Consider the following 23,893-nt stretch of genomic DNA (forward strand, 5'->3'; position numbering starts at 1 on the left):
TTATATTTTATATTTTTTTTTTGGGGGGGGGGTTGTGTTCTGTGTTGAACTTGTGGAAAAAAATATTGTACAAAAGTATTGAAATTCCGCAAAGGCGTGTTAACCAATTTCAATTCAATTGGTATAATGTATCTCTCTTCTATCTTTGTCTGTATCTTTTCCAGTTGGGCTTCCAATCCGATCAATATCCGCTGGAATAGAATCAGTTAGGAGCCATACTTAGAAATCATGTATTTTATCGTATTATAAACAATTTGCCACGAAATCTACAATGAAAAATGCGAAAATTAATGTTAGAGATATTTGGTGGATATTTGCCCAACAAAGGTAAAATTAATCTATCATTTTTCATTCTTTTATCTGCGGAATTATGTCTCTAATACGACGAGCCAAATAACTAAAATAAGAATGCATTCGTTGGTGCAACCTAATGGTTATTGTTGACCCTCAAGATTCCGGGGGAGGGCTCTCGATTATTTTCATTCGATGGGGGGGGGGGGGGGTTGGAGTAATACAACCCTTCTATTTCTCAGATTAAAGATGACATTTTTTTTCTTTAAAAAACGGTATAAATCATGTGTTATTAAAAAAAATTCTCAACAATCCCCCAACCCCCTGGTTACGTAGGGTTAACAATTAGTTATGAGTACCATATCCAGTTGAACTTAAACTAATTTATCATAAAATAAAAAGTAAAATTTAATAGTTATTTCTCGCATCGTATCATAAATAGCTTTCCGCGGATATAAAATATACACTTACATAATTAAAAGTATTTTTTAGCTCTGAGATGCCGAAGGCACGGGCTAAAAAAACTGTTTTTAATCTTATGATTGTACATTTTTCGTAGAAAACTGTATAAAATACGATGCTAGACATAGTTTTTTTGTATGGATGAGAACCGGTTCTTATCCACCGGTTTCGAATGAATACGAGAAATAACTTTTCAAAAATAAGTTTTAAAAACAAGTATTATGAATTGATTTATTCTTGTTTGAAATTTATGTAAGACCTATAATTAATTATTTTGAAATATTATATTTTCAATATCCACCCTTTATTATTACTTTCTTTTGCAATACGAAATGTTTTTGTTTTTAACTTTTTTCTTTTATTTTCTTTTCCACCTCTTATTATGAAATATAATATAATAGGTTATTTTATGGCTAAAAATACATAGTATTTATGAACAAGGATCATTTTGTGTATTATCAGCGGGGCTTATTGGTTAAACTAATAATCATATAAAAGATTGAGAAAAAAGAAAGAAAGAGAGAGAGAGATAGTTAGAGAGAGAGAGAAAGAGAGAGAGAGAGAGAGAGAGAGAGAAAAAAAAAAGAGATAGATAGAGAGAGAGAAAGAGATAGAAAGAGAGAGAAAGAGAGAGAGAGAGAAAGAGAGATAGAGAGAAGGAGAGAAAGAGAGAGAGAGAGAGAGAGAGAGAGAGAGAGAGAGAGAGAGAGAGAGAGAGAGAAAAGGAAAGAACTAAAATAATGATATTGTTTAATTTTTTAACAGCATAAATAATAAAAAAGACCAACCGACTAAGCTTCATTTTGCAGAATAGTTTTGCTTATATTATTATTTTCTTTTTATTAAAAGTGGCATCTTTAAATTTTACGGCTAATAAATTTAAAGAAATGATATTATATTGCCTAATTATCTATCTATTTAAAGTTTGATAGTTTCAGGAATGGAAAGGACAATAGCAAATAATCTGAATCCCAACATCCCCTGATTAATTGTTGGCTGATAAAGCCAAAAACTTTTATATATGAGTTGAGGAGGAGAAAAATTTTGTCTTTTGTTCTATGCCTGCTATAGTGGATGGTAATTAATTATTTATTATCGAAATGTCTTTAATTGAAGGCGAAGGTCGCAAAACTAAAGACTTAAAGAAAAAAACTAAAGCAAAGCTTTATATAATCAGGGAAGGTCCGTCTTCACGTCCGACCTTCTGTTGCGGATAGCTCTTTCGTTAATTTAGACATGTTAGATGTCCTATCGATTTTAAACTTTGCAAAATGATTCTTATTCATAACAGTGAGGGACAACCTAAATAGAAAGAGAAGAAACTCTATTATCTATAATACAAAGTAGAATGATGTCCATCTGTCTGTCCGTCCGCCCGTCCGTCTGTTCCTTAAGATCTCGGTAACTTACCACTGAACCGATCGGATTCTACTCTTCAGGCAATATATATTGGTTCTGTGGTGGTTTTAGGCTATTTTCTTAACAAAAAAATCCACCTTAATTTTTTTCCGAAAAATTAGTGAAGGCACCTCCATTTTTTTATTAATTTTTTTTTATTCTTTTTAAATTACCTCTTGGGGCAAAGCCCCTAGAGTTTAAGGTCGAAGCCACTAGTATTCTACATAACCGGTTCTAATCCAGATATTAATCGGTTTCGAAGCCATGCTCAAAAATAATTTTCTTAAATCTGATATGAGGACAGACAGACAAATATCATGCCCTATCATTTTATGATCTATTATAGAAATTTTTGCAAAGATCCGTTTTGCGCGATTTAGTTAAGTATGTGTTCAAATAGCGTTCTATATATATAAAAATATTTAATATGTATCTATGTATATTTTGCACAGGGAGAGAGGGGACAATGGGCTGTTTATAGTCCCCAAAGTTTTATGATAACGTTTTCTTACTTGTTACCTTAAAAACTTTGAGGACTTTTTATTAAATTTTGATTGGTTGGTTTATTAAGTTAAGTGTCCAAACGTTTCAACCACTATTTGTAATCTACAGTTGGGGTAATTTTGTGTATTATTATTTGGGATGTACATAAATTTATCGGTCATTGTCTTATCCCCCTAGATCCCTGTATTTTACATCATAATATAGGCCATAAGGATGACAACATCCATAAAAGCGTAAAATAATATGAATATCCGTTACAATGATGTGTTTGTAGAAAAAGATTGTATGGCTTAGAAACCGATTAACAACCGGTGGATAAGAACCGGTTCTCAGCCACATGAAAACTTCTGTATCGTATCATATTATATCCAGTTTTATTAAATTATTAAAATGTACAATCATAACATCAAAACCAGTTTTGTTTGCCTGTGTCTTCTGGTAACAAAACTGGTTTTAATCTTATAATTGTACATTTGTATATAATACGATGTGATAAATAACTATTCCAAAATAGGCAAAGATCAAGATATTTAAAATGGATGTTTTGGTAATAATTAAAAGCTTTTCGCGGATATAAAATGTACAATGTACAAAAAGAACTGGTTTAAATCTTATGATATGATATGAATCGGTTTCGAATGAATGCCTCACTATAGACGTACATATTGACGTTGTCGCCCATTATAAATGCAGAATTGCTTCGCTACTGAAAATAAACATCATGCATGTTGAAAACAAAAGGAGAATGAATTCTTATACGGGGACGAACGGAAGATAAAGAGAGAGGGGGAGGGATGGATGGCGCTTACTTTAATTCCAAAGGCGCCTTTTTCTAGCGCCAGTCTACCCTCCCTACTTCCCCTCCTTCCTTTGCACTTCTTTTTAGAGTACACTGCTACGCACATACGGACGACGCGACGTAAGCGCCCCAAAAAAGGCTAACTTTGCGTATATATGATGTAAGAGATTTTTTAAAAGGGGGGAAGGGGACATGAACCCTAAGAATGTTAAAAAAGGAGGTATATGTGAACGTGAAAAAAGGAAGGTAAAGGGGGATATATTATGTTTTTAAGGATATTTGTTGAAAACTGCAAAGTCACTTTGGAAAATCTTTGCACTTGTCCTCAGTAAGCTACAAACCTTTCCCCATAGTTCCAACATTTTTTGTAGCAAATTTTTAAAAAATTGCAGTGTTAAATTTAGTACTTTTATGAGGTTTGTTTCAATATTATTTTTTTGTATATAAATATTAAAATGATATGTATGATAAGTTTTAAAATAGTACAAAAAAACTGACATTAATTTAAGCAGTCTTTTTTACCCATTTACATGTGGGTAAGATTATTTTTTTTATCCATTATCAGTCATGCCTATGTATACGTGATATATATCTATATACTAAAGTAAAAGGATGTTTGTATGTCTATCTGTTTGATTGTCATGTTCTACTTTTTGATTTTATAAGTTAAAGCTTACGTTACATATAAATTATTTTTGGAATCTTTAAAATATTCTTGAAAAATTATTATTAGTTAGTGGTTTCGACCCTAGTCTGAAAAAGAACTTTACTCATATTTTTCTATATTAAATTTTGTTTGTGGGGTAGGATTTTTCAGTAGATATGTAATAATAACCTCAAAAATTCACAAAACCCGATCTTGACCAATATAAAGCTTCCCCGGAGAAGTGAAATAATTTGGTAAAGGCACAAAAATATATAAATTGTCCCACTTATAATATAATAATTAGGGTTGGGCCGGATATCCGGTGTGGCCGGATATCCGGCCGGATATCCGGCCATTTTCAATATCCGGCCGGATACCGGATATTGAAACTATCCGGCCGGATATCCGGCTCTATAATTTTTTAAACTTTACACCAAAAATCTCTGCTTTTTAAAATTTTAAATGGCTATAATTTTCTTATTTTTGAAGCTAGAAGAACATTTTTTCTGAATAAGTTCAACTTTATGTAAATTTATATAAGATTTCTGAAGAAATTTTTTTTTACTACTTTAATATCTTGTAATTTGGCCGGATATCCGGTAATTTGGCCGGATAAACGGATATTTGCCGGATATCCGACGTTGGCCGGATATCCGGCCGGTTACCGGATATCCGGCATTTGAAATCAGCCGGATATCCGGTATCCGGTATCCGGCCAAAAAAGTATCCGGCCCAACCCTAATAATAATATGATAATTATATCATACACAAAGTTGTTTTAAAAACCAGCATGTTATAAAAAATAGGACGCTTCCTAAATCGTACCTAACTGGTACAGGAATCATCACTCAAAGTTTGATTCGGTAGGACACTTCTATATGTCTAATTATAGAAAAGTTTAGATTTCAAAAAGAAACATAATTTTGCATCAAGTTAAGGATGGGGGGGGGGGGGATTTAGACCTCTCACACATAAGCTACGGGATTATCTTCTTTTGAGTCAAATTATAATTATAACAATTATTTCGTACACTGATTTTTCAACAATTAGTTTAGCAAAGCCTTCAATTGGTGTGCCATTGTCTCCACCAAAGAGTATTTACTTAATGTGTTTCATGTTAGCATAAGAGACGATAGCATTAGACATTATGGGGTGTTTTATAAGAAAACTGAAGCAAAGCGGAATGCTCAATATTTAAGATTTGCTCAATTGAAAATGAAAACTTTATATAACTTTAAAAGATAATTTATGCGAAAGTGTTGGCACATCTTTAAATTTTAGAATTACTCATCTAATGTGTATACAATACAAATAATGACTTACATACTTCATAGTAAAATATCATTGAAAATAGCAAAAACATGTTTAAAACTTTTTTGGTGAATTGAGAAAAAAAATTAAGGCAAAGAAAAAACGGACGGGCATAAGACATATCAAATTTATAGAGCAGTTTTATATCAGTTTTAATTTTGCTAATTTTTCAAAAAATTTATTTGCGGATTTTTTGACACATTTATTAACCTCAAAGGTAATGAAGCGCTACCCTAAAACTTGTCAACTCATGAGCGTCTACTATAATTTTTTTTACTAACAACAATAATTTGTTAACAATTATTATTACCTTAAAATTTTTTTATTAGCGATGCTACTCTAGTTTGTGTTGCCCTTATGCCAAGGGACGTTCAAGCTTTATATTTTATGGGGATAAAATGAGGGGTTTTAAGGTTTAAGGGGGGTATTCTAATGGGTTTCTTTAATTTGTAAATGGATGGTTTTTAAGATTGAGGGGAAAAAACACCCTTGAACGTCTATGCTTATGCCAGTTTAAATTTTGACTTAAGAGTAATATAGGTGTAAAGTTTATTTACAAGCCACAATGATATGAAGCAATTTATAAAAAAAGATATCTTAGTATTAAACTTAAAATATAGAGACATACTATCCTATTATATAAAGTAGTAAGCGTTTTTTGTCTGTCCCGAAGGATCTCGCTAACCGCTGAATCGATATTGTTCTCCTTTACAGTGAAGCTTCTTATAGGTCCTGGGAAGGTTTTAAACTTTTTTGGGGGAGGGTGTCTTCACCCCCCTCCCCCCAAAAAATACTTTTAAAAATCTTTTGAAACTCAAATTTAAAATGGGATGAGGTCGACTTTTCTCTTCCTACTTTAAGTGCCCCTAGAGGCTTCTAGGGGGCGTAGCTGCTAGTCTATTAATAAAGGAACCCAAATAGATACCAATAAAGTTAACTACTTGTCTTGTATGAATAGTAACGCTATTCTAATAACATTATGACTTCAGTCGAATATCAAAAGAACAAAATTTTAATACGGTTAGTTGTTATTATTTAACTTACATGCATTGTTAAGAAAATAATATTTTATTGTAATTGCTACGCAACTTATGAATTTCATTGTGCTTGTTACTAAAAACGGCTGAAGAGTAAGTATTAATTATTAATCTAAAATGATTCAGATAAAAATTAGACTTAGACATATGGCCACTAGTAAATTTTAACTAATTTTAATCTTAACAATTATGTCCACAAGTTAAATTTTTTTTATTAAAAACGTTGATATCAATTTTATAGGAGGTATTGTTTTATAATGATGGATATAGGGGAAAATTTGTCGCCAATTTAGGTTGCTAATATGGACCTCATTTATGTGTTAATTCGTTCATCCAGAAGGAAAGAAGGGGATGTGGGTTATCGTTATTTTAACCATCTATAAGTATACCTTTATTAGAGTAAATGAAAATCTGGTGCAACACATCCAAGAAATTATATATCGATTTTAGTAATCAATTAAAATATTATGTTTTCATTATATAGTACTAGCGGCATCGCCCCTAGCCTCTAGGGCCTTTGCCCCTAGAGGTAATTTTTTTAATAATTGCAGCTGCCCCAATATCAATTTCAAAATTTTCGGGGGAAAAAAATTGCAGCTGCCCCAGTATCAAATTCAAAATAAAAAAATAAAAAAAATGGGGGGGGATTTTTTTTGGGGGGGAGGGGTTAGGGGTGTCCCACCCCCCAATAAAATAGCTTAAAACCACCACAGGACCAATAGGTATATACCCTGAAGAGTAGAATCCGATCGGTTCAGCGGTTACCGAGATCTTAAGGGACAGACGGACGGACGGACAGACAGACAGACGGACGGACAGACATCAAGCTACTTTGTATTAATGATATCTTGGTTGGGCGTACAGACCTTGATTGTTGAATATCTGTGCAACTATTATTACTGCGCTATTAAATCTTATAAGTTAGTTATTTAGAAGATAATAGAATTGGGTAAAATCATGGCTCTAGGCTATTTTTACCACTTAACCAAAACTGCGTAGTTATGGCATTTACTACTTTTTTTATTACATTTTATTACTTTTGGCCACTTTTTACAAGCGTAGCTTATCCTCTATTTATCTACAACTGTACGTTATTCCGTTCTTTTGAGCTATTTAGCCCAGCTTATACCAATAACAAAATTGATTCGAAAAAGATCACGAAACCTACATGTGGTTTTCAGTTGTCGTTGCATGGGGGACACCACATCGTAACATTGACGACCTCTCCATTTGCCCCCCAAATATTATTTAAGATTTATTTCACTTGTTGGTTATACCTTATACCTGATAAGTATTGCTATACATTCTTTACTGATAACAATTTTTGTATGCTAATTTTTTGTAAGATTGACAAAACATATTTGTTTAATTTGAACATTATTTTTAAATATGTTTTTCTAAACACCTTCTTCGATGAAGAAAGAAATGTTTTAGACAGGTTTTAGGCTACATTTTTAATATGATCGTAGATGTTAGGAGCATAGGAAGTTAGAATTAATCCTATACATACTGAAATAAATAATAGTACATGATGTACTTTATATTTGTTTGTGAGACTTGGCGATCCTTTAATTATACAATTTAGGTTTCTAACATGGTTAGTTGGTTCATCTATTAGGAGGGGAGAGTATGGGACAAAGGGAGGGTGGATGAGTGTATCTTTATTTTAGGCAGCTATAAGTTTTACTTTATTAGAGTTCGTGATAATCTGGTGTAAGATCCAAGTAATAATAAATCATTCACATTGGCCACTTTCCTATTTGGAATAATAAAAATACCACAATCAATTTATGACATTATGCATAGAGAATAGTTATTTCTCGCATCGTATTATAAACAGCTTTCCGCGGATATAGAATTTTATTCTTATAATTTTACATTTGTATATTCGTAGAAAGCTGGATATAATACGATGCTAGACATGGTTTTTTCGTATGGATGAGAACTGGTTCCTATCCACCGGATTCGAATGAATAATAGAAAGTATTTTAATGTTTATTCAAAAATTGGTTTGTTATAAAAAAAAATAAAAAATCAACCATTTTCCATAAATTTTATTTATATTTTCAATGGATAAACGACAAATATATTTTTCGCTCTTGCACTATAAGGTAGGTGGGTACATTTTACCCTTCCCTCAAGTACCCCTGAAGGCCGCTAGCAAGATAAAACATATTATCTACTAAGAATGATTAAGGATTTTTATTCATTTCTTGTAAATCAAAAGAAATATGAAAAAGAGAATTAAAACTCCAAAAGCTGCGGCATTTATAAAGTGATTTTAGGAGCAAAGCTTTTCAGAGATTACGGTGGCGATGCTTTTTATATACGTAACCCTTACCTAGATTACCTCGTACGGGCGGGATTGCAGTACCGGACCTTATCGACTTGATGTACTGTCCAGGTCCTGGTCCAGCAATCCAGGAGAACTAAGGATGACTAACGCACCCTTCTCTGTCCAAACACCCAAGGATATTAGGCTAAGTAACATCCATCAGACAACCAACTCTCTGTGATGCACGACCTTTGTCTGAGAAGTCCCAACTGTGCATGGTAACGAGTTGCGCCTGTTTTGGGCCAAGGCATTCCCCCTACTCTAACTATTTATGTCGCGCATCTGACATAGCAGCAGTAGGAACTATTTTTAACGTCTTTAGTTATGACGCGGTGTCGGCCCGAGATTCGAACCTATCACCTTCCCGACGACGAGCGGATGCGCTACGTGTTGAGCCACGGTCGCGGGTATACGTAACCCTTACAAGCATATAGCCTGTATTTCTAATACCTAAGTCAAAAACCAAAGTGCAATCTCTATAAAACCTTTTTACTTTCTAATATAGATCTGTAAGCAGCTTATAATGGTTTATAAAAAAATGTTCATTGGTCTTTTGTATTGTATGTCGTCATTTTTATCTGGCACTGCTTCATAGATCATTTTTTTTTTTTTTTTTTTTTTTTTTTTTCTAAAGAATTGTCCCTACTTAATCACTTTTATCCCATTGAATAGGAACTTTCATTTTAAGAAAATCATTGTCGACCTAGAAAAAAAATATGGGCTTATTTTTTTCCTCGAATCTTAAAGAATTTTCACCTCAATAATGCTTGTATGTATAATTTAAGTGTTTATTCAATAAACAAAATATTATGCAATAGCCAATGCTTTGATTAAACAATCTATACATATTGAAAGCACCAGTTCTCCTCCATTCACTAAAACAATCTATAATCAAAGCGAAGTATTTCCACATTATAACGTGTCTTTTAATCTTTTAATCATTTTTATTTTATTTAGGCCTTTAGCATAAGCATGTATAAATATATAACCCTTTATGTACATTTCTGTAAAAATAAGGTATAAACTAGAAAGCGTGGCATCTTAATTTTTTAAGAATGTTTGCTAAAAAGTGTTGCTATTCTTATTATTTTCTTACTCGTATAAACATGCTGAATGTATAGATTAGTTATGGTGAGAAAAAAATGCTGTCTCATGGGTTAGTGGTCACACGAGCAGTCTAATATTATGTTCCACAACCGTTCGATGCTGTACGTATTGGTGCAAAAAATGGGGACAAATTTCAAATTGTTTTGGCGTGTGACGTCATACCCCCATCTCTTTTCTAGGGGGTTTCTTTCCTCCTTCCCATTTCTTTCCCCTCACTTGTGACGTAAATAAACAGCCCCGTCAAATCAATTTAAAAATTGTCCCCATTTTTTGCACCAATACGTACAGCATCCAACCGTTCGTTAAACATTGAAGTTGTAATTATACCTATCAACAAAATATGAAATAATTGTAATAATATCATATTATCGACATAACGATTATCTAATGACATTATCATTTATTCTTATGTTGATAATGAATAATCAATACAATTATTAGAGGCCTGGCATATAAAGGTGTATAGTTAAAATGATGCTCAATTATGGAAATTTCTTTTTCAATTCAATGATTATATCTATAAATATAGATGTATAACAAGACCACCTGGATCCCCATGTTGGGGACCTTTCCGTCTGCTAGAAAAATTACTTTCTGCTCTATTGTAGCGATTTGGGTGTGTTCATATTCCCGACGCTTTTGATTGATTTATAAAAATCCCAGGTTCTCAGGGGTGGGGACATACAATTATTTAACTCTATTTCCCGGTCCTACCCCAAACGTAAGAGTCCCAAACGTCAGAGTGGACAAACGCAAGAGTCCCAAACGCAAGAGTCCCAAACGTCAGAGTGGACAAACGTCAGAGTGGGACAAACGTCGGAGTGGACAAACGTCAGAGTGGACATTGCTTAAGTAAAACATCAGAGTCTATGCTATTTTAATTATATGACAAAACTATGACTCTGGCTGCAGCACCCTAGCCTGCCTAGCCGCAGCGCTCGGCCCCCTAGCCTGCCTAGCCGCGGGCGCTCGGCCCCCTAGCCTATAACCTAACCTAACCTAATCATAAAGAAAATGACTCTGGCTGCAGCACTCAGCACCCTGGCCTACCTAGCCGCAGCGCTCGGCCCCCTAGCCTGCCTAGCCGCGGGCGCTCAGCCCCCTAGCCTATAACCTAACCTAACCTAATTATAAAGAAAATATTGTGCTTGTCCAGAGTCATTGTTATGTTTGGGGGGGGGGGGGGGGGCCCAAAACAATGTTAGGCATAACCAATAAGATAGTTTTAAATTTACATTTAATTTTTTTTCTCAAATTTATATTTATTTAGATTATAAAATCGAGACTCATACGTTTTACTTATAAAATGTCCACTCTGACGTTTGTCCCAAAAATCCTGCGTTTGTCCACTCTGACGTTTGTCCCACTCTGACGTTTGTCCCACTCTGACGTTTGGGACTCTTGCGTTTGTCCACTCTGATGTTTTTCCACTCTGACGTTTGGGACTCTTACGTTTGTCGTGGAACCTATTTCCCCTCTGTTGTTTTACTCTAATATTAAAAGACTTCTTAAACATCATAAATCGTTGTGTGTCATTTGAGGAAAATCAAATCTACCTCAACTTAAAAAAATCACAATATTAAAATAGTAGAAACTATGTTAGGTAATCTCAAAAAGGGAGAAAATTTAGGTGAAAAAAAGAAAATCTCATTTTTATAAATAGCCATATATCCAAATTCGATTAACACCACTTTAAATTAGATTTCCCCAATTTTTCCCCAAAAATTTAAAAAGTCACACCTATAATCAAAACCCACAACTTTTGGGCAAGTAAAAATTGCAGCATTTTCTAAATTTTGTACACTGAAAGCTGAGAAAATACAGTTTGCATTTATATAATAAAACTTTTTAACAAGCCAACAGAGAAACCAAACACCAAAAGATTATCAATTTTGCATCTAATTTCCACAAAATAAAACTAAAACATGACTGGCAGAAAAGATGGAAGCACAATAGTTTTCTCCAGTTGCAATAATCTTGCTACAAAAAGTAGGTTATTGCATAAATCTTTTCTGAACTATCAGTTTTTACTGTGCTATACCTATAATTCTTCAATAGACCACAATAACCGCCCCTTCCCCTCTTATTTTTATCTTTAAACAAAAAAGGCTCTTCTATTCTTCACTTTACCTAGCCTAACCTAAAAAAAAGAACCATATATATTTTCTACACTATTTCTTAAGGGGGGTGTAAGGTGCTCCAGTGAATGTTAAAAAAATTTAATCCTTTTTACTTTTTAACTTTGCCCCAAGTATATAAGAGAAATTTTTTTTATAGTGGAATTTGGCAGATAAATATTTTACCAAATATATTTCAATAACAAATATTGTTAGAATTTATGTCATTGATTAGCTTAAAGGTATTGGGTAAAAGAAGTCAAACTTACTCCAAAGTCTTCCAAAATTACTATATACCAAAGGGGGAAATTTATTTATCATTATTCGGGGGTATATTAATCCATCTTTCATTGTTCTAACCCTGCATCCTTTTCTTCAAGTAGAAATATGTAATTTTATGCACTCCAAAACGATTAAGGCATCAAATCATTTATTTGAAATGGGTATCTTATGCAGATAAAGAAAATTAGAAAATTGAGAGAGATCATTTATACTGTTAATAAAAACAGAATCTAATTTAACAAGCACAACTATGTACATATGTAGCGTTGTAATCAAAGGTAAATACAGTCATTGTTTAATTATAACAGTCATGTTATAGATATTAATCACTTAGTATAATAGACAGCTTTCCGTGAATATTAAAATAAAAAATTATTAGATTAAAACAAGTTTTGTTAAACCGAGGGGTATTAATTCTGTGATTTTTATTTTGATATGAATGGAAAATTGTCAGTAATACCATGCTATACATGATTTTTCAGTATGGCTGAGAACCGTTTCTTTCCCAGCAGATATTAGTAGTTTTCAAAGCAATACTGGAAAAAATTATTAAAATTAATACCTAAAATTTAAATAATATTTTTACTCTACTTATTTGCTGTTATTTAATTAGATATTGCATAAAAAGTAATTATAAAATTAGATAACTATGTAAGTAGAGTTAAGCAAAAAGACAAAAGGGGGCGTTTGTCAATTTAGCAGATTTCACAATAACATTTTTCCTTGAAAAATACTTTACTTTTGCATACAGAAAAGTGGTTATCCTATTATTTTGCAAAAAAAAACATTCTATCTCTAAAAAGGAACATTTATGATTATATCCAAATCCTATTATACAAAGTAATAAGCTTTTTTGGCTGTAGCGAAGGATCTCGCGAACCACTTAACCGATATGTTTCTCATTTAAAGAAAAAGCTTCTTATTAATTTGTTTTAAACTAAGAAAAAATATGAAAATTGGGGTAGGGTAGAAATTTCCCCATCCCACCTTAAATACCACTTGAGGCTTCTTGGGGGGCGTAGCCGCTAGTAGTATGTAAACCATTGACATTGTATATAAAGACATTTGATTTCAGTAAAAATATTAACATGTAAATCTTATATATTTTAACAAAAACTGCCAATCCTAAAAAAAAACAGAATATACAAATGCTAAAATGTACCATTGGCTGTTTTACAAAATTTTCTTCAAATGGGTGGTTTCTCCTTTTTTTGATGCTTTAAGTACTATGCTAATTGCTTTAGTTAAGTAATTTTAAGTACATTACAAAAATGATATTTTAACAAGATGTACCTGTAAAAAAAATTATTTTCATCAACGTTAAACAAAGATTAATTTTAGATAAAAACAATGAACAAAAATACATTAATTATTTTCATATTATAGTGCTATATCAATCAGAGATTCTAAAGATTACAATTAATTGTTGAAACGTTTGTACACTCAACTTAATGAACTAACCAATAAAAATTTAATAAAAGTCTCCAAAGTTGTTAAGCGAAGAAATAATAAATCGTTAGCATAAAACTTTGGGTACTAGTGTAATAAACAGCCTAATGTCCCCTCCCTCCCTGTATATAAATACCTCGAAAAAAGACTCCTTGGGTATATAATTAATTTTTAACTGTCCTGTTCCACAATGTGTATTTTATAAGACTTTCACTAATCTATTCTTACGTACGGTTCATTCATTTCTGCAAATGTATCACAATATCATAGCATAAGCATACCATCAGAGCTGAAAATTATTACAACAGCACAAACTCCTATTATTTGGGCTTTACTTTTAAATATAATTTCTTAATTTTTTTGTATTGTTATATCTTTATGCGAAAAAATAAACACAAGTGTATAAAATAATTGTCAGGATTGAATCCACACTCTCTGGCTCTAAATACTTGAACGCCCAATTTTATGAAAAGTGGCATTAAATACCGTAATTAAAAACTCATTTATCCTCGAAATTGCGTATCATATCAAATTAAAAGAAACCAGGGCTCGGCAGCCGTGTGTCATCCATAAGTAACCTACAGGAAATTCAATTAATTGGTTGTTTAAGAACAGCGGCTGCTGAGCCTTTAAAAAGACATTAACTTAGTATAATGTAAATATAAAATAATGTTTTGCTTTTATTTAGCTCAAAAGAACTTTTAACATTTAACCTAATATAGAATTTATATATTCTGGTGTGGAAATATATAGAGATGAAGGACTTAAAAGCATATAGGAATTAAGAAAAATATATAAACATTTCAATATTATTATATTTTTTTTTTAAATTGTCTTCAAATAAAAATGTGGTTAGAAATTAGACAAATATTAATGTTTCCTTATTAGTGGAAGAGAATTACGTGTTTTAACTAAATTTTAACGAGGACAATTTTTGACTATAGCCCTTGGTTAGCGAAATATCTTTCAAAAGTTAGAGTATAATTTAATCTTAATTTAAATTTGCATGTATTTGAATAATCCCATTCTGCAAAAATTTTAATTATTACATAAGACCTCTTAAATGACCGACAGAAGAACGGACAGACCAGTCCTAATTATAACAAAGCTGTGTTGCTAATTCAACTTAATAAGGATTAAATAAGTGAGACAAACAAAAAACTTTTTCTTAATGTACAAATTTTTATCACGGTTATTTATAAAAATTGTATAAAAAGTGGTTATTATAAAAAGCCTTTATTGACCCCTATATAAGAAACTTCACTATGAAGGAGAACCATTTCTTTTTATCGTCAATATCATGTTTTAACTGCTAATTTGTCAGGTATAATCAGTTTTTATAGTCAACATAAACATTTTTATTTGAAACACCTTATAGTGCCTAATAAAACATGATGCCATACAATACAAGTCCAGTATATAAATTTATCATTGGTCAATCACAATGTATACTGGCCTATTATTGGTCATTTGTATTGTACGACGTCATTTTTTATTAAGATGCTTCATTTTTTTTAAGTCGACAAAATTTTATAAATTCTAATATGTATCATTAAATAGCTTCTTAATAGACAAAAACTAGCAATTATATTTCTAATTAATTACACTAATTAATTGCGAGTATAAATGGAAAGGTGACATTGAAACTAATCCTCAGGGTTACGACACCCTGGTTAGTCTGTAATACTATTGTTATATCAACATACAAGCGGCTACGCCCCTAGAGGCCTCTAGGAGCACTTAAGAAGGAGATAGTTGAATTCGAACATTATTTTCTTTTAGATTTAGTCATAAACCTTCCAAGGACCTATGAAAAGCTACCCAATACCACATCGGTTCAGTGGTTAGCAGGATCCTTCGGTATAAACAAACTAACAAATAGACAGACATCATGTTACTTTTCTGGTACTTTTTTTGTGCCTATAGAAATGACGTCATAATGGCCTACCATTGTTCATTTAAATGTATACTGGCCTGCCATTGGTAATTTAGACTGTCTATTGGCCTATCATTGGTCATTTGTATTATATGACGTCATATTTATAGGCACTAGAAACAGCTTCACTTTTCTGAATGACCATAAAAACGAAATAAACTATTGAAATTGCAAGTCAACAAAACATTCTTAGTTTAACAGGGGGAAAACTTAAGAATGAGAAAAAAATGAAAGAAAAGAAGCAAAGCCTCTCTAAAATTATGTCTTTCTATCTTAACTTAATGTGCTTGAAATGTAATGCGGCATGAAAACAAAGATAACGATAATAGATAGATCTAATAGATTAATTCAGGGCTCGGCAGCTGAGCGTAAGTATCATTGAAATCGTAATATTATAACTTTAAAATACAGCTGGATGTCTGAACCTATTCCTCAAAAGACAATGCATCTTTTGAATTGTGCACAGACACACAGGTTTAAATTTGAGACTAATGTGCGGCTGAGGCTAGAAATGAATAATTAGATTATTATTAGAACAGATATCTGAATGAAAATCTCTTTGAATGTTGTCATTCTTGTTTTTTTATAAAGAATGCATGCATTGCATATATGTATATTAACCAATTAAAATTGCACACATTGATATTTAAAATTTTCATTCAATTCTACTAATTGTTCATTTACAGAGTTATTTTCCATATATATTCAAAATTTAGGATAATTAATAGCATATTGTTTATTTTTACTACTTTTTGTAGCTTTCTTATATATATTGCTAGTAAAAATATTTAAAAATTATTGAATTTTTATTCAAAATACATATTTTTAAAAAAGAAATTGGGAGAAAGGAAAGGATTTGGATTAAATCTATCTATATTTAAACTATTATCTATAATTAAATGTTAAAGGGAAAATTGAATAATGAAAAAACTACGGAGAAACCAGTCCTCAAAGTTTTTATTATAACGTTTTCTTAATAGTTGGCTTTACAACTCTGGGAACTTGAATGTTGATTGGTTAGTTCATTAAATTGAATGTCCAAACATTTTCATCGGCTAATTGTAATCTAGGAGGGGTAATTTTGTGTATCATCATTGGGGATATCTGTCGTCCATTGTTTTATCCCTTTAGATTCTTGTGAAAAAATGTATAGTAAATTGTCATATTAATTTCGCCATGCATATTTCTGTATTTCTATTCCACTGCACTGCAGTCAATTAAACCTAATAATTTGCTGAGAGATTATTTATGTTTATCCAAGCTTTTTATTTGGAGGGTGGTGAAATGAGAGGTTTCAAGGATTTGAGGTGGACAATAATATTTTAAAATTGTCCTATCACTGTATCCTCACTTATTTCTGTATTTCTATTCCGGAATCACACTCCAGTAAAAATAAATCTCAAGGAATTGAAAAGGGAGCAACTCCAAAACAGCAAAACAAATCTAGAAAATTCTAACCACTATGGCTTTGAAACCGATTAATATCCGCTGGATTAAAACCGGTTCTATATAATATTGAAAAAAAAACATGTATCGTATGGTATTATATCCAGTTTCCTACGAATATAAAAATGTACAATCATAATATTAAAACCAGTTTTGTTAGCCCGTTTCTTCGTCATACAATACAAATTACCAATAATAGGCCAGTATACATTGTAATTGACCAATGGTAATATGTATTATGACCTATTATTGGTCACTTGTATTGTATGACGTCATTTTTATTAAGTAGTAATATCTGCATCTTACTTATACATTTATTGGCAGAATTCTATTAACTCTAATCATATTGTTAACCAATACATTTTGTGTGACATTATTTGGACACCATTTAGAATCCTACAGAGGTTAATGTCAATGTCTGTGGAAGTGTTATGGTCCGATACCTTCCAAAATTATACACCACATTCTAACAAGACTGTTACTGCAAGAATATTTTATTTCGACCGCAAAGTCTGTTTAACCCTAAAAGATAGGGCCCTCAGAAGGACCTTTATAGGTTGGTGGAGGGGGGGGGGTGACCCCACCCTACTATTTCGACAACTATGATGGCTAGATATGAAACAGTCAATGCAGTTTTTAGCTACAATAACTACTTTATAAAGATACCTTTGTTTTAGAGAATTATTTTTATTTATGTCTTATGTCCCCTGTCTAAATTGGGATAAAAAATAAAGAAATCGAATTTCTAACAAATAAAGATTTTATTTTTATTTGTAATACTAACCAAAATATAATTGTAAGACATTAAGCAAAATCTAAGAATTTCTATATTTACACTAAATCTCACCCACCCCCAAAAAAGAAATTGTAAATAAATGATTTTGATCTAATAACATCATGTTAAAAATATGTATAATGCAATTAATAAGACAATGCAATTATTAAAATAATTGGTTCAAGAGTTTGAACACTCTTTATGGATGAATCATCTGGTCAAGATTTAATAAAAGTACCCAAAGTTTTAAGATGATGAATGAGTGATCGTGTTTATAAAACTTAAGGTGTCAATATGTATTTTGAAATTTAAATTCCACTCCCTCCCTAATGTATTAATATCTTCTGAGCCTAACTGATTAGAAAAATTAAGAAGGGTGGGAGATTTACATGGGTGTCTAATTCAAACTATTGGGATATTGGAGCAAAATTGTAAAATAATAATAGTGTTTATTTATACTGCGCGTCAAAAGCGGAAGCAATTACCCTGTGGTTTCAGAACTTTCTTTCAAAATAAAAAGTGGAATATTTCCTTATTTTTGAGTTTAGAAATTTTTTAGAAGCATAGTTCAATAGGAAGAAAAAATGCTTCAATTCTCATCTTTGACTATTAACAAAAAAAATGAAAAAGGTATTTTGAATTCTTTAAAAAAGATATTTCATAATATGTTATAGGTTTAAGTGTGCCAGTGGTTTTCTATTCTATCATATTACAAAATAGATAGAACCAGATGAAAAATTGCTTTAATTTGAAATGATCCATGCTAAAAATTAATAAAAAAGATCTTGCTATCCAGCAAATTATTGAAATTAGCAAAATTATCAACTTTAGTTTTGTATGTTTAACTTTTGTTCCATAAAATCTTATGGGGAGGGTGGGGTTGAGGGGGTTCCTCCAAAAAAATTATATACAAACCTTATTAAATGAAGCTTAAATGTAAAGAAGAGCGTTACCCGACCAGCGGTTAGCGGTTACAAAAAGACATTAAAATAAACATCATGTCCATTTAATATATGGAATGGATTACTGCTATTTTGCATAAACATTATAGACATACGACTTAAAGAGAAATTTTGCAAACATTAATAATTGTCAAAAAAGGTTAAACCAAATTGAATATTGTATAACAGATATGTGATATGTAAAAAGTTCTGCCCGTCAAAATGGTTTCAATTGAGTCAAAATTAATATTTTTGCATTTTATTAATAAAGAAAGAACTCAATAACTACTGAACTGATTGAGTTCTCCTTTTTAGGAAAGCTTCACAAAGGTCTTAGAAGGGTTTTAGGATATTAAAATCATAATTTCTTATTGTATTACTAATGGTAACGCCAACGTGGTATGAAAAGCTATCGTAAACAAAAAAAATTGACTGGTACAAAAACTTATGACCATCTACTTAAAAAGTTTAGCATCCTATAAGGTATACTAAAAAGAAATTTTTGTATCTAGGGTGATTCCTAAACTTTAGCCTGACATACTGTAAATAAATATAAAAATACGCTAACTAACATTTTTTATAATTTGGTGTTTTTTAAGCAATTAAATTATTTCCTTATAGTAGCAATAAAACCCTACATTGAATAAGTAGTAATTTTCATTAATTTAATTCAATTGTTGTGTTGGTATTTTTATCAGGTTATATTACTTTGTTAGTTTAAATAGGTCCAATAAAAGAGAAACAACGTTTTTTAAGTTTAATACAGTTTATTAAATTCTAGAGGTTAGGCTCTACACCTCCCCTATGCCTCTATGAAGCTTCACTGTAAAGGAGAACCATATCAATCCAGTGATTAGCAAAATTCTTAGACTTTTATTCCTTTTTTATTCATTTGAATTTTAATTTTGTCAACAGCATTTCAACAAGTTTCTGGTTAAATTGCTATAGTTTTTAAGTAAGACGAATGGTTAACGGACCCAACATGTAAAATCCTCAGAATGAAAAACTCAAGGCATCAAACTTTTAAATTTATTCAACGTTTCGAGGGCAAAACTGCCCTCATCATCAGGAACTCAACATTACTTACAGCTCCGTAATGTCCCTCTGAAGATCTTATCACAATTATTCCGCCTCTCTGTCTCTATCATCTTTTGTGTCCGCCAAACAATCAATCAAGCATCTCACATTTTATTCTCTTGTAGAAGTGATTCAAGCAATATTAGCTTGGTCGTTTTTTTTGCTTGAAAACAAATGTTATATGACTATCTTGCCTTTTTTTCTTACACTCCCAAGGCTCCCCTGACAAATGTCTCTGCACGCCACTGTTTATCACAATAAAACTTAATTTTCACGTCTGCATAAAAATAATCTAAAAAATTTGCCTAAGGTTAAAACTTTTTAAGGAAGCAAAAACTAGCCAGAAAAAAGAAACAATGCATTAATAATAAAACAGAACATTTTTACAATATGCATGGTAAAAAGAGATATATCTTAAGAAAAAAATTAACCAAAAATTAACGAACAAAATTATATTTTTATTTTGATCATCGAAATCATTATCCAGTATGGCTTTGAAACCGATTAATATCCTCAGGATTATAACCAGTTCTCAGCCATTCTGAAAAAATCCTGTATGACTCGTTTTAATACAATTTTCCACGAATATTAAGATAAAAATTATAATATTAATAACAGTTTTCTGAGACCATGCCTGCAGCTACTTGGGACTACAAAACTGATTTTAATCTTTCATTTAAATATCCGCGGAAAAATGTCTATAATAAAAGGCGATAAAGAACTATTAAATTTATCAAGGATTTTTAAAAATATTTTTAGCCAAAATGTTAATAGGAAAATTATTCCTATCCAGGAATCTATTTAAATCCCACAAATAGGCATGACTTATTATCAATTTTTATTATTTCTGTATTATTTAATTGTTTCTTATTTTTTTTAGAAAAAAAGTGTACTCACATTGGTTGTAATTTCTTTAATAAAAACTAACATTTCCAAAAAATCATGTTTGGCATCGTATTAGAGACAATTTTCCACGAATATTAAAATAAAAATCATAAAAATGACACCAGTGTTGTTAGCCAGGGCCTTCGGCACCTCAGGGCTGACAAAACTAGTTTTCATCTTATACTTTTCATTTTAATATTCGCGGAAAGCTGTCTATAATACGATGTGATAATAACTAATTATCTTATCCTTTCAAAGTTTTAACCTGAAACAACATAGGTCGATAAATAGAGAAAGATTAACAAATTACGACTTTTTTATGACTAACTCAACAACAGAAATTCGACCCAATAAAAGTTAATAAAGTCGGTCTTAACTTTTATTCATTAGGGGGTCAATTTCGTGTTGACTTCTTTTACAAGAGACCGATTTTCATTCATTTTTTAGGAGTTCAGTTACTCTATGACTAGATTATTTCCGTTGATTTATTTATATATCATCTTAAGATATTTTAAATTACTGTATCTTTTTTTTATGTAAGTCAGATTAACGACCTTTACAAACATTTTAGCTTACACTAATAAACAATTAAAAGTATATTTATTTACAAGAACTACTATACTCAGCTAAATTTCATTTTTTTAACATGTTTGGTTTTGCTTCGCTCTTTAGGGACCTGATTTTTCTTGTTTGCTAATAGTTTTAAAGTAGCTGGACAAAGTGTCTCAAAATCAGCCATGTGACGTCATAAAAATGAGGAGATGGAGATGATAAGTGTGAAAAAAAACCCTAAAAAAGATATGGTAGATTTACAATTTTGTAGATTGATTGAAATGTTGAAAAATGATTGAAATAGCTATATGTAGTTAATATTTGTATATATGAATATAAAGATAGAGTGTTGGTTTTATCGAAGGATTACTTCAAAAATATTATGATTTTTCATATATTGATTGATAGATATATAAGCAAGATTGATGAACAGATAAGACTGAAAGTCATTAGTAAGCGAGATAAAAAGTACATTTAATTTTGAAAAATTCAAATTAAAAAACAGCGAAAATGACATGTTATTACAATCTTTAATTTTACAATATACATGTTACTGTCAGTACATCTGTCTGTCTAAAAATAAAAATAAACTCAGAAAAAAATCCTCAAGTTTAGAAAAAAGTTTATCTATTAATTTATGAAAATACATTTATAGACAATTCCTGCCATTTTCAAACAATTATTGTATTACCATACAATCTTATTATTTATTCTTGAAAATTATGTCATCTTGCTTTTGGACAAAACTATCCCTATTATAATAATTTGTTATCTAAAAATCTTGTAATTATTTTCAGATAAAAATGCAGAGATTTGTTTGTTGTGTGTTTACCCTGGCAATTTTTGCTGCCACATACGCTGATGAAGGTGAGATAATTGTCCTATTCATTTCAAACATTGCTCAAAAATACAGTAGCAAAAATGTAATTACATATTGGGATAAAGAGATGGAAAAATGGATAGCAAATTAAGCTTTCCCCTACAGTGTATAATTATGTAAATTATGCCTATGGTAGTTAGTTATACACAGAGCTATGAGCGGTTTTCTTTAAATTTCTTAGTCAAGCAAATAACAACCCCTCTTATGGTGATAAAAAATTGAAGATAAGTGGTTGGGGGTAGGGGAGGAGGGGATATTTTTTCATTTGTTCGTTTAATACTTTTGTTCAGGTTAGGTTTGGTTAGGTTAGTTCTATTGGGATCTGGGTGCCCTGCAGGGTTCTGACATCTCGTAGTGGTAAGACATAAGAAACGCACCCCTGTATTTTCATTATACTTTGTTAATAAGGGAGTGGGGGAGTAGCGCTCGACAGGCACTTAAAGGGAAAGCACCCATCTTTGCTTTTCAAGATGTAGTTTTATTGATAAAAGTAAAAATGGGCTAAATTACAATTTCTCTACAGGAAGCTAGGCAGTATTGTTATAAAAACTATTGATCGTCTTTTCGATACTTTCTCAATTATAAAATATTTTTGCATTATCGCTAAATAAAAAAAGTATCAAAAATGTTCAACTAATGAGCCTAAAACAATTTCCTAGGCCTATAAAGTAATTTATGGTATAGAAATTAGAATTATAATTATAATCAAATAAAATTTAAATTTGAATAAATATAAAACATTTTAGCCATGTAATAAAACGCACTAGGCCATATACATACAAGTTCATTTATATGAAGTTTATAACTTGTTCAAATATTTACACCATTAGAAACAATTATTATTTAGACAAACTTTATAATTTTTCTAGTTAAGGCAAAATAAATTACTTCTTTTCTTTGGTGGGACACACATTTGTTATGGCAAATAGCAAAATAAATTTTAAAGCTAAAAATTCAGTGATTTTGTAGAAACACTACTCTTTATTTAGGACTTAGAACAATCAATCACAAGTAGCTACTCCATACACACACAAATACACACACTCCTTAAAAAAACTTTCACTATTTTTACTCCTTAGAAAAATTAAATGAAAAGGACAGTACAAGTGAGATTTTTGTACATGAAATGTTAGAATGGATTTATTATTTCTTTGGATCTTACACCAGATTTTCCTGTTTTCTAATAAATTTAAAAATGTAGCAGGCTGCTAAAAATACCGATAACCTCCAACGGACCCACCAATTAATGAAAGGGAGAATAGCACGATAAATTGACGAAATTTTTCCCCTGTCATAATATCCATTGTATTATACATCCATTAATGTTAGATCAATGAATGTAGAACAAAGTCAACATAAAGTGTGAAAAATTAAGCCCATATGAGTTATTTTTCGCATCATATTATAAACAGCTTTCCGCGGATATTTAAATATAAACATATTACATGAAAACCATTTTTTTACCTATAAGAAATATAAAAATACTTTAGATATTTTATAAAATCTTTATTTTTATAACATTTTTTTAAGAATATTTTAGAGATCATGAATACTAAAATTTAGAATGGACAGTTCCTTTAAAAGTATTTTAGCACAAACATTAAGAATAAAAACGTGAGAATTTTTTCCACTTTTTTTACAACTCTATACGCAATAAAAGACC

The 23,893-nt window shown here is 31.0% G+C and overlaps 2 protein-coding genes across 5 annotated transcripts in view; one reads left to right on the forward strand and one right to left on the reverse strand.

The window, feature by feature from the left end:
• Positions 1-23,893, reverse strand: part of LOC145328951 (uncharacterized) — a 103,317-nt gene that overhangs the window by 28,402 nt on the left and 51,022 nt on the right. The gene's annotated exons all lie outside the window — the stretch shown is intronic.
• The window catches only part of LOC145328950 (uncharacterized), a 30,985-nt gene continuing 29,243 nt past the window's right edge, over positions 22,152-23,893 (forward strand). For all 4 annotated transcript variants that reach the window (XM_080172919.1, XM_080172920.1, XM_080172922.1 and 1 more), the window contains exon 1: positions 22,152-22,217. In XM_080172919.1, coding sequence (XP_080029045.1) covers positions 22,154-22,217 — 64 coding nt within the window. In that variant the 5' untranslated portion in view covers positions 22,152-22,153. The remainder of the gene's footprint in view (positions 22,218-23,893) is intronic.

The sequence above is a fragment of the Acartia tonsa genome, chromosome 9 (genome assembly GCF_053477335.1).
Source record: "Acartia tonsa isolate MP-2025a chromosome 9, ASM5347733v1, whole genome shotgun sequence".
Taxonomy (NCBI): domain Eukaryota; kingdom Metazoa; phylum Arthropoda; class Copepoda; order Calanoida; family Acartiidae; genus Acartia; species Acartia tonsa.